Source organism: Drosophila subpulchrella, chromosome 2L (genome assembly GCF_014743375.2).
Source record: "Drosophila subpulchrella strain 33 F10 #4 breed RU33 chromosome 2L, RU_Dsub_v1.1 Primary Assembly, whole genome shotgun sequence".
In the NCBI taxonomy this organism is placed as follows: domain Eukaryota; kingdom Metazoa; phylum Arthropoda; class Insecta; order Diptera; family Drosophilidae; genus Drosophila; species Drosophila subpulchrella.
Window position 1 is genome coordinate 17900958 of NC_050610.1, and position 11285 is coordinate 17912242.

Consider the following 11285-nt stretch of genomic DNA (forward strand, 5'->3'; position numbering starts at 1 on the left):
CAATAAAATTATAAAAATAGTCGGTACCTTAACAGCATTTTTAAAATGTTTTCACTTTCACTGTTCTCATTTTAGAGACATGAGGTACTTTAAATTATTTATCTAGAGCCCGACTTAGAGCATTCAGACTGCTCCCATTGAGACGAGACTCCTTAACAAGTCATCGATTTCCAGGGCAAACGGTACAAGCCCACTTTTGAGTTTGGTTCCGTAATTAATAGAATCAACTGGAGAAGCAAACCCTCAAGTGTTGAATGATTTAGCAGCCCCCTCTCCTTTCCAATTTGATTTTACCATCGAGAGGCGGCGGGGAATTTTCATTAACAAAAACCGCAATGGGAATGGGAACACACAATTTTCGAGCCCTGTGTCGATTTCTGTAAAATGCCCGAAAATAAAAATCAATCAACACGTTCGCTTAATAGACCGTCGACTCTCCGCTCAAATGTAAATGTATCTGCAAGATACATTTTCGAGTATAAGTATTGCACAAAGACAAATTGCTTTTGTCTCTAATTTTAACACGACTTTGACGGGCTCTTCTTCTCTCGACTTTGCTTTAATTTGTTTGCCGTGGGAGTGGAAAAATGTTCACACGGTTAAGGGTTTTTTGTCTACGCTTTTTTCTGTGTGTTCCTTGAGTTCTGCTTGGAATTGATTGGCGCACGTTTTGCGCGTGGCTAAGCAAAAAAAAAAAAAAAAATGAAAACAAAAGCGAAATACAAAGAAAAACTTTACCCAATAACCAAACAAAAAGCGAGAGTAAAAGTCCAACAATTTTTTATGGGGGCTCACGAAAAATGCATTCCGAAAATTTTCACATTTACATTTGGGGTTTTTCACCGCTCAGCTTTATCTTCTTTGGGGTTCTTCTGCTGGTTCAATCTTTATTGAATGTCTGCCCGGCGTCTCCAACTTCATGTTTTTATTTTTCTTGAGGCAGCAGCAGCACTTTGTGGGTGCTTAAAACAGCTGACAGGCCCCACTGACAGATTGATGTATGTTGATTCTGCCTTCTCCCTGCTTTTTCCCAGCTGAATATTTTCCACACTCTTAATGAAAATATTTCTGTTTGTGCTATTTTCATTTGACTTTGCGGCCTGTTCGAAGATTTATGTCTTTGCCGGGATTTTCGCCCGTCTTTAACCTGAGTTAATTTTTATTGCGGGGGCTAATAGGGCACGCACCTCGACATCTCCTAAATCTTTGACAATTTGACTGCATTTGGGCTAAAATATATTTTCGTTTGGCTGGGGTCTTGTGAACTGAGTGTTTTACAAATTTTGGATTTGTTTGAGTGGTGAAAAGGTCAACTTCGGTGTCTCTAAGACTTTGAGTTTAAAGAAAATAGCTAGTCTAAGGATTAAGTTATACTTTCCGCTTTTGTTTCGGGGGGAACTTTAAGTGTGTTTAGTAAAAAAGAAATTGGGGGAAAAATGGTTGGATGAAGTAGAGGTGACATCTCAAGTGACTGGATTAACATTTTAATGCATTAAGTGTGGAAAGCATACAGAGTAATTTTGAAGCAATGGAACCGAATTCTGGATAATACATAACTTTCAAACAATTTAATTTTTTTCTCTATTTTTCTGAATATTATATAGTTGAGATAAGTAAATAAAAATGAAAATCCCATTGAATCTTCATTATCATTTCAACGTTTAACGGTGACCTTTAGCAAATTCATTTGGGTTCTATTGAAAGATTTCCAAAGATCATTCTTCCATGATCAACAATAGTTTCGTTGATTATCAATTCAAACAAATTGTTATTATCAGTGGAGGAAATGCAAATGTAAATGTAATCTAAATCTGAGCGTCGGCTGAGATTAAACCACTTGAATAGTTGTAAATTTATTTAAATCCATTGGCAGTTGCTTGATATATTTCCGCAAAGGATTTGCCAAATTGTAAACCCTTTTTCCGGCAAAACCCAAAGGCAAAAGCAAAACTTGCCAACGCATAAACAAATATGCCAAAAACACAGTAGAAAAACTGTGTGGAAAATCTCGCGCGCTTGCAGAAAAATAAACAAAACAATGAGAAACCCACAAAAAAATGAATCGGTTCCATTTGCTGACCCTAAAAAAAAAGGAGTGAAAAGAAGGGATAGCCTCTGGAAATGGGCGGTGGCTTGTGGGGGTGTGGCGTTTAACCCCATTGTGGGTATTTGTGTTTATTTTGGTATAAAATATTTGTTTATTTATACAAGACTCCTTTTTTTTGGTGCACTTTTTTTAAGTTTAGCATAAATATTATGACAGTCCGCAATTTGTATTGTTTCAGTTAATTGGGCTGGCCTGCTTTCACTTACTTTTTGTGACTTTATTGAGAGGTGATGATCTTTGTTCTTTGCTAAATGAGCGATTAAGTGAAACACTTTTCTCGAGATCACTTTGTTTTGGTTAAATGCTGTTCTGCACGCAGTTAATCAGCTGTTTTCGATCACATTTCGCTTGATATCATTTCGAAAGTGATTTTTCGAACTCTCAACTGTTACACTGAATCACTTTTGAACCGCTCACGCTTGGGTGGCGATTTTGGGGGTTTAATGGGGGTTTTTTGTTGTTAATTTTATTTTTTGTTAACCGGTCACACAAACGCACACTCACACACAGATGACACTGAGGGTACTATGGCCCTTAATCCAAGCGTCCGTGACTGCGATCCGTTACAATGCTCGCGTTGAAAAAGACTAAACGTATCTTTCAGATACATTCGCTGGCATTCGTTTCGTGTCGTTTCTAGCCGAACAAGTTGCCTCGAACATGTTGCAGGAGCTCGTGTTGCACGGAAGTATCCTGCTGATTGGTTGATTTTACTTCGTCGTTCAGTTTCCGGCTGCAATTATAATTCATCGTTTCAAAAGTCAAGTGCAAAAAAAATTAGTAAATTATTATTAAAAAACATAATCCATTTTTTTATACGGTAATCGTATATGGAAAGGTTTTTTGTACTCGTTGAAAGATATGTAACTAATGTGTAACTATGTAATCCTTTGTGATGAAGTTTATATATATAAAGTAAATATAAACTTGATCAGGATATCTAGCAGATTTTTCTTGATCTATCCAGATGAACGAACGCAAAGACGAAAGCAGCCGAATTATCACGAGCTGGCGCCCTCTAGCGGGTTTTTCCTGCAACATCACTCTTATACGCATTCAGCAGAGTTCTAACAGCACTAGTTCGATGTGAAATGTTTGAGGAGGAGAAACGGTGCATTGAAAACAAGTTCGAGGACCAGCATCGTTATTTTTTTCGGATTTACAGCTCTGAAGAACTGACAGTTGGAGTTATTTTATACAGTTTTGGACTTTATTATTGGCACAGCAACAAAACCTTAAAAATCAAATTATTTTTTCTAGGTGCTAAAAATTTGTTCTTACATATCCTTGCCAAAGTCCTTCCAATTCTAAACTTGAATCTGTGCAGAGTAGATCTGTGATCCCTTCGCCACACTGGCCACTTGACAGCTATTCTCTAATACGATTGACCATAATCCTACAAATAAAATATTACTTTTCGTATTATAAACTTAGTTTTTAAAGTGTAACCATTTGTGTTTTAGTTTAAGCAACTAAAACGATTTTACGATTTTAAAAACATATTCAGGCAGTTTCTTGAAAAATACACGCCTAAAAACCGAAATTAGTTTTATGTTTTTTTCTTGATGACTGAACTTTAACGAAGAATATGAGCCATTGATCACGACAGTCCGTCGGTAAATCGAATTTTTACAGATTCTTAAACGTATATACCCAAGTTCAGTATTGGGGAGCACCGGCCGTTAAACATTATTTTAAATTTTCAGTCTTGGGGAGCACCTGCAATCGCATACTTTTTAGCTTGCCCAGCACTAATAGCAAGGAAACTTACGTTACGCATAACTACTTGCACCGTTCCCCAAAACTAAAAATTTAAAATAAATGTTTAACGGCCGCTGCTCCCGAACTTTAAAAAAAATTGATACCATACAAAATATTTTAAATGAACTTTTCTGAATCAGGGAGATGTACCTTACCGGAAAACCAAGGTCGCCTTCATGGCGTTTTTCGTCGATTTTTTTTGTAAACTGGTGTTATATATAAACTCTAAAATAATTCATAAACTTGAGTAGTATATATATAATAAAATTAAGCCTAAGTCAAATATTAGCATAAAAGAAAGAGTGAAACAGTCTTAAAGTTGAACATATTTGCTGTGCCAGTTATATCATCACTCTACACATTTTTTGAAACCTTTCTAATATTTAACTAATTGTTTGTGTAAAAGAACATCCGAATAAATTTAATTAGGGCTATAAGTTCCTTAAGATTAAAGGGCGACCGGATATTTCCAACCAACTTTCTTGGCAAATGATAGATGGTTCATAAGCTAGCTAAATAGATGGAACTTCAGGAGATTTCCGTCGAGTCAACTGGCAGTCAGAGGTGTCTGTGGGCGTAGGTCAGGGATAATGAGCGACTTATTATACGATTGAAGTTGGTGGGTTGTGCTGACAGAGCTACAAATGAAAACTTAAGTAAACATTTTTATTTAATTCAAGAAGGAAACTTTTTTGAAACTCTAAACATGATCTAGTTAATGTATATATAAATATTTTTTTGCGATTTATTGAATGTCTTCACTTTAAATTGTGTTTACACTGATAGCATTATTTACAAGGTAGTTTAACAGCATTTCAAACTACTCATACAAACTAATTCTTATAAAAACAACTACCTGACTTGCCAAAGGTTCAATCGTTCATGCATGAACATGAACAACCAAAAATATTTGTCCTTTTTTTATGACCTCTTGGTGATAAAGAAGTACCGCTAGGAATATCTTTCCATTATTAGGTAGATGTTTTTGTTTACCAACCCAAACTAAACACCAACCCAAAAAATAGAAGCAGCGATAACACTGACTGAGTTCTTTAAAAGAATATAATCCAATCAGCAGCATTGGATTTTATAAAATGTATAAAATCAAATATATAAAATCAAAAATCAAAAGTTTGTGATTAAGTTATTCGTTTGTAAGATACACTGAAACGTTTTTAAACGAAATGTTATATTAAGTAAGTTAATAAGTAGAAGTTTTCCAGAAAAACTTTTCCTTGGTCAATTTCCGTTCTTTGATAACTGAACAAGTATGAAAGACCACGAAACCCTTACACCTTATGACCAAAATACCATGGTCACACATCTGTACATAAACTTAGCCACTTTATGAAGCACCTTTGCATCCTGTGCCCCTGAACCTACGGCGATTGTCATCATGCCCCCGAATTTCCCCATTGAGACTTGCCGCAAGAAAATCTCCTGACCATATCTACTTATAATGTAAATAGCGGCACGCCCATAAAACAATTTGGCCCGTCTTACAAATAACCCAAGAAAGAGGCAGCAACAAATTTAACACTTAATTGTATTAACAGGCACAGTCATACAAAGAAGGAGGCATATATATAAATGTGTAAAGGGCATGGGTAATCCCAGGCAAAAACCCAATCCGGACGCGTGTCCAGTTTGTTGTTGTTTGCTTAGACAGTTTAGGGCCGCCCGCACAAAGAGCCAATACAAAAAGGGGCTATAAGGCCAAGAAAACAACCCGAGAAGGCTGAGATTGGAATGGGGAAAATATAGGGAGGAGCGCCCTGGTTTGATTGATGATTTTATGACATTGTTTACTCAAGTGATGATGAGAAGAGTAAGCAGATAGCCGGCCATCCCGTCCGTTGTGTCCTTTCAAGCCGGTGTCGAATGAGACTCGCTACCCGGACCCTCCTAATAACTCCCCAGGCCCCACGACACTCTCCCTTTTTTATGGTCCTTCCCCGGAATGCTATCAATCTTTTGCTTATTAGGGATAATATTACAATTACTTGTAAGTGAGATAAGCCCCAGGGCAGCCGAGAGTCCTTAGTTGGAGTTGGGATTCGGGTTTATCCGGGGCTCGCCTTGGGTTAAGTGTTCAAGTGGTTGCTTTGATCTTGGGATATGTGCGATTGTGTTGTGTAAACAGATATCGGTTCAAGTGAAGAAGCCAAGTGATTGACAAGATGAAATAGGGGAAGTCTTCCCGAAGAAGAGTTCTTCGGGGAAGAAAGAAGAGGCGCCTAAGATGATTTTTCTGACTAAAACATGCCGCCAATAGATTTAATTACATTGTGCCCTTTTAGTTTTCTTAATATTATAAAAATTTAAGACAGTGTATATGTAAAATAATAATTTTCTGTAGTTTTAAAAATATTTTTATAAATACATTACAAAAATATAAAGGTTGTAATATTATTAATACAATTTTAGTAGTAAAGGTAAAAGTTTTAAGCGTTAACTTTAAACATTAATCATTATTATATACTACTTTATGGTTCATTGCTACTGATCTTCCTCTTAATAATATTTCCCTATCATCCTCTATTCTTCAAAAAAAGAACGACCTAGCACCTTTGTGGGCTCCTCTCACCTGTCTCATCTCGGCTCAACCTGTTTCAATTTAGTCATAAACCCTGGCTCATATAGCTGCAGCCAAAAACACCCGCAGGTTTCAGTTGAGCGCTGTGTTTTGTGTTCCGTCGGTTTGGTCAGGAAGCCAGCTGGTTCCATGGTCACTACACTGCCGCATGTCCTTTATCCTTTTGTCCTGGCCTGGTTTGATGATAAATTAGAAAGGGGGCTGTGGGACGAGGGCGGGGCAGACAGCATTTGCGGCTCTTTAGTTGGCCTCACCGGCGTTTACCTTTCTTTCGTCCTTCTTCTTCTGGTTCCCTACATTTTTTATTGCTTTATTATGGTCTTCGAGCGAGAGTCCTGTCTTTTGCCCAAGGACCTCTATGGCAGTTGATGTGTGTTTGTGTTTTGAGCAGAAGTAACGGAGCCGATGAGTGGTTACATCACCGGTTAATGGCTTGGTAATTGCCTGGTGAATTTGTTGGCCATTGCCTTTGCGACCTCAGCATTGATTTAATTTTATTTTAAATTAGCTTAGCTTTAATTAATATCTTAGTATTAATAATAAATCAATATTTCTTTCGATTATTATGATGATTATTATGATAGTTTATTATAAAAATCAAAAATTAAGTATTTCCAAGGCTTACATTATGTCCATTAATTACAAGGTATAGGTAAATGTTGTTATTATTGATACTTTTCAAGGGTAAGCCCAAGAAAGGGATCCCCAGGACACGTGTCAAGAAGCAACATACCCAGCAGTTTCCCCCATTGGCTCACCATTTCTCATCAGCTGCTCTTTTCCCCAGCAATAAAAAAAAATAGATCAGGCTTGAACCGCAGAGCAATAAAAATTAAAACACGTTTTCGATCCGTGGCAGGACTTTTCCTTTCCTTTCCTGGAAGGGGATGGCTTTGGTATTTGAACACATGTCAAGCTGTCAATGTTTATCTATTCTGGGGGAAGGTGCCTATCTCGTCTCTCCCGCTTTCAACTCTCCACGTGAAGTGGCAGCCGTGAATTGAGGATTATCGGGCGTCTTGTTGATTTATGGCCAGGCAAACACACACAAAATGTACCAAAATTCGAGTCAAAATGTGATTGAAAACTGATAAGCCACATAGGATTGCCATTGGGAGTGGCTTCAGGGGGGGGGCGGCCAAGGGTGTTCCATAGGTGTAAAGGGGGGCTTAAAGGAAGTGTTAAGGGCTGCAAAAGGGGGTTATTAGTGAAACTGTCAGCTGGGAAAAGTGTTGAGTGCACGTCCATCAAACTTGGTCTGCGGTCAGAGGACTGGGATTCAGATTGGGCATTTCACAGAGAGGCATTGTGATCTTCTCCGGAGTTTGTCATGTTTTGTTGAGACTGTATACTGAAAACAAAATCGAAATCTAATCTTAAAATCCCTTTGTTGGCATAATACAATTTTTCAAAGTCATTGTGAATAGGAAAAATTAAAGCAAATAAAAAATGCCAAGAAATAATATAAAGTGATCAACTCTCTTCATTAAAAAAAATTACCATAAGTCATCAGAAAAATACAATCAAGAATTTTTTAAAATTGTTAACCATATTAATAATCACACTCTTTAGATTAATTATAGAGAAGCTTAAAAAAATGATACTCATATGCAAGGAAAACTACTGCGATTTAGGTGTTTTTGGCTTAGTGAAGCATGTCTGGTGAGTAGTTTCCAGTGCACAGAGATGTTAGCAATGCAGATGCCTTAATTTACCACTAATTTGTGCTTATCTCGCCACATTCCCCTGACAACTTTGTGCCACATGCTACGCCCGACTTGGGCGGCAGTTGTAGCTGCATCAGAGGCCTGGGAACGTGGAGTTCCTTGGGGAAGCCCCACTTGCAACCGATGCAAATCGCTTTAGCGACGCCTGTTTATGGGAAATTGCGCTCGGGTAAGCAATCTGGAAGCCGACCAAGCCCCAAGACTAAAACTGGACATCAGTCAAGCATTTATCAAGCATTAGCCCGTTCTGGCAAAGGAATTTGGGTTCTGGGAACCCGACCGTATGGGGAACTTAGTTGCAACCCCGCCAGGTGATAGGGAAACAATTTTTAAGAGGCCGTTTTTAAAACTTGCTTTATTTATATTTATAAAAATATTCATTGTAATATAGCAACATTTGTTTCATATTTTACTTGAAAATTAAATAAATGCAACAAAATCCAATGTCATTTTATTTATGTAAGTATAATAAAAAATATATCGTACTTGAAAACTACGTTTTTACATGATAAATTTAAATATATTTCATGTTAATTCTATTTGCCGATTTGTATTAGTCAGGGTTTTAAATGTATTCAAGTATTGCTGTAACTTTGCTTGTTTAATTACATTGCAATTAAAGACAGAGCTATTAAACATAATCAAAGCGATTAAATTAATTAACAAAATTCTTATCAAAAATAAAGCACACTGCTGATTCTATATGTGACTATACACATAGTTCAAAGTACCTGACTCACGAGGCAATTTAAAATTTGATTCGAATTGTTAAATTCCAAAGTTAACCTGGGAATTACGTCTCATTGGTTTTTTTTCTTGATTATAAATATATACTTTAAATACTTATTTAAGTTTGAAATTATTTAAAACATTGAAGCCCACAGCAGATTTTTCCCTTGGAGAACATATATATTTTTTATGATTTCTGATAACCTTTGAACTTATTATGACTGAGATGTACAGAAAAAGGCAGCTGTTTAGCTGAGCTTCTCAGTCAATTCAAGAGTTTCGAGCAAAAATGACACGATTTTGGGTAATCGGAATTGTTCTTCTAGGCTGCTTTCTTTTGGGCAACGCATGCAAACACTGTGTTTCGAAAGAACAGTGTTTAGAAGAGAAACCTTTAACCAATGCTAGAGGAAATGACTGTCCACCAAAGCAAATCTGCTGTAAGACTTTACGCGGAGTGAGTTTTTAAAGATAATGTATGTATAATAATGTATAATAAACGAAATTTTACTTTTTGCAGAGTTTTAATTGGATCAAATCTGAAGAGCAAGTAGTAAGTGTAACAGTCTAAATCTTTTTGAAATGATTTATAATCAATAATTTCTAATTATCAACAGAGACCGACAAAAATCTCCGAAGTCCTAGTCGCTCACTCAAAAGAACGACTAATTTCTAGAGATCAACAATTATGCGGACTGAGCAATGCAAACGGCTTGGATTTCAGGCAAGAGGTGACTGAAGACCAGTCAAGGCCCGGTCAATATCCCTGGGTGGTGGCTCTATTCAGCAACAATGAGTACTTTTCTGGTGGATCCTTGATAGCACCACATGTTGTCCTCACAACAGCTCACCGTTTAGTATATAAGACCGCCGAAGACATTATGGTCAGGGCTGGTGAATGGGACTTGGACTCTGAGGAAGAGGACTTTGCTTTTGAGGAGCGTGAAGTGAAGAGAATTACGATCCACGAAAAATTTCATTTCCCTAGTGGTGCCAACAACTTGGCCCTGCTATTCCTATACGAACCATACGAGTTGAAGAAACATATCAGAACTATATGTTTGACTACTCCACTAAAATCATACGATGGACGTCGCTGCATTGTAGCCGGTTGGGGTAAAAGAAAGTTTGAGGATCTAGACAATTCGGCGATTCTGAAGAAAGTTGATCTACCCGTGCTGAACAAAAACACATGTCAAGAGCAACTAAGAAACACAACCTTCGGCTTCAATTATCAACTCCCCGAGAGTTTTATTTGCACCGGAAGTGGGATTGGACATGTCTGCTCAGGAGATGGAGGATCTGCCTTGTTCTGTCCCGTCGGAGGTGAAAATTCGCATGTCTACGAGCAAATTGGCATTGTTAACTGGAGCGTAAAGAGTGGCCAGACAACCTACACGGATGTGGGTATGTTTAGAACTTGGATTGCAGAGCAGGTCCTAGGCTTTGTCAATTAGAATTATAATAGAAAACATATTTTAATAAAAAAAAACAAAAATATTTTGGAAGTTTGTTTCCTGAAATACAGCTTTTTTAATTTTTGCACTGAGATTTTAAACAAAGCCGAGTGATTTATACAAGTTCCCCTAGCAAACCGTTTACAAACACTTAAGTGTATTTGAGCCATTAAGTGTCTTTGTTTAGTTTTCTGTGTAAGCCTTTTAATCAACTTTATTAATATTAATAAGCCGGAGAGCAGGCAAAAGAAGAGGCAAGAAACAATGCTAAAACATTCGTCAACAATTATACAATTACACTCCAGGCCAAATTACCCGGAGAGAAGCTGAGAAACGGAGCTCTTAATGGTAATTCACTTAAATAATCATTAATCAAACAATTTCAGGGGCCAGCAACAAGAACCCTTTCTCCAGCAACCGCAAAAAGTGGAATAATGTGGGGAATAATGTATTCTTTTTGTTCGTCTTGTTGCTGTGGTTCTTATTTATAGCTCGAAATTCGGCCAGGAATCGTACTTTATGCTCTTGGGGGTTGGTTACTGGTCCAGAGCTTTGGTTTTGTTGTTGGGCCTTCGGCTTGAATTCTGTTTTGGCAAAGGCCACTCCAATTGAAATTCAAGTGCTCACTTCATTTCCACTTAATTTCTGACGCTGCGACGCGTTGGACTCAATCAAAATAATAAAAATAACAAGGGTTTCCCAGGTGAATAACTGACTTCCTTTTGGCTGTAGAAACTTGTTTGGCATAAAATAAATTTAATATTATAAATATAACTTACAATAACTAAAAAAGACGTAACTCCTTCTTAAAACTCCAAATAAACTGTTATAATTATAGCCTTTATATAAATTAACACGTTTATTATTCACCCTCATGTCATTTTCATTTTGGGTGCAGCACATATCAA

At 37.2% G+C, this 11285-nt stretch overlaps 2 protein-coding genes across 3 annotated transcripts in view; one reads left to right on the forward strand and one right to left on the reverse strand.

Annotated features, from left to right (window-relative positions):
• LOC119548091 overlaps nt 1-2678 on the reverse strand; it is a 78643-nt gene extending 75965 nt beyond the window's left edge. For both annotated transcript variants that reach the window (XM_037855179.1, XM_037855178.1), the window contains exon 1: nt 2314-2678. The gene's annotated coding sequence lies outside the window, so the exon portion shown is untranslated. The remainder of the gene's footprint in view (nt 1-2313) is intronic.
• A 6521-nt stretch (nt 2679-9199) lies between these two features.
• Nucleotides 9200-10412, forward strand: LOC119546905 (phenoloxidase-activating factor 2-like). The gene is made up of 3 exons (XM_037853531.1): nt 9200-9377; nt 9441-9473; nt 9538-10412. Exons 1-3 carry the CDS (start codon nt 9210-9212, stop codon nt 10375-10377), a joined length of 1041 nt encoding a protein of 346 aa, XP_037709459.1. The 5' UTR covers nt 9200-9209; the 3' UTR covers nt 10378-10412.
• Nucleotides 10413-11285: the final 873 nt, after the last annotated feature.

What these genes read in the sequence shown, in the direction of transcription:
- LOC119546905 (XM_037853531.1), top strand. Translation starts at nt 9,210, where the DNA reads ATGACACGATTTTGGGTAATCGGAATTGTTCTTCTAGGCTGCTTTCTT. An exon ending in GCTGTAAGACTTTACGCGGA is followed by an intron (nt 9,378 to 9,440) that starts GTGAGTTTTTAA and finishes TACTTTTTGCAG; the next exon opens with AGTTTTAATTGGATCAAATC. An exon ending in TCAAATCTGAAGAGCAAGTA is followed by an intron (nt 9,474 to 9,537) that starts GTAAGTGTAACA and finishes AATTATCAACAG; the next exon opens with AGACCGACAAAAATCTCCGA.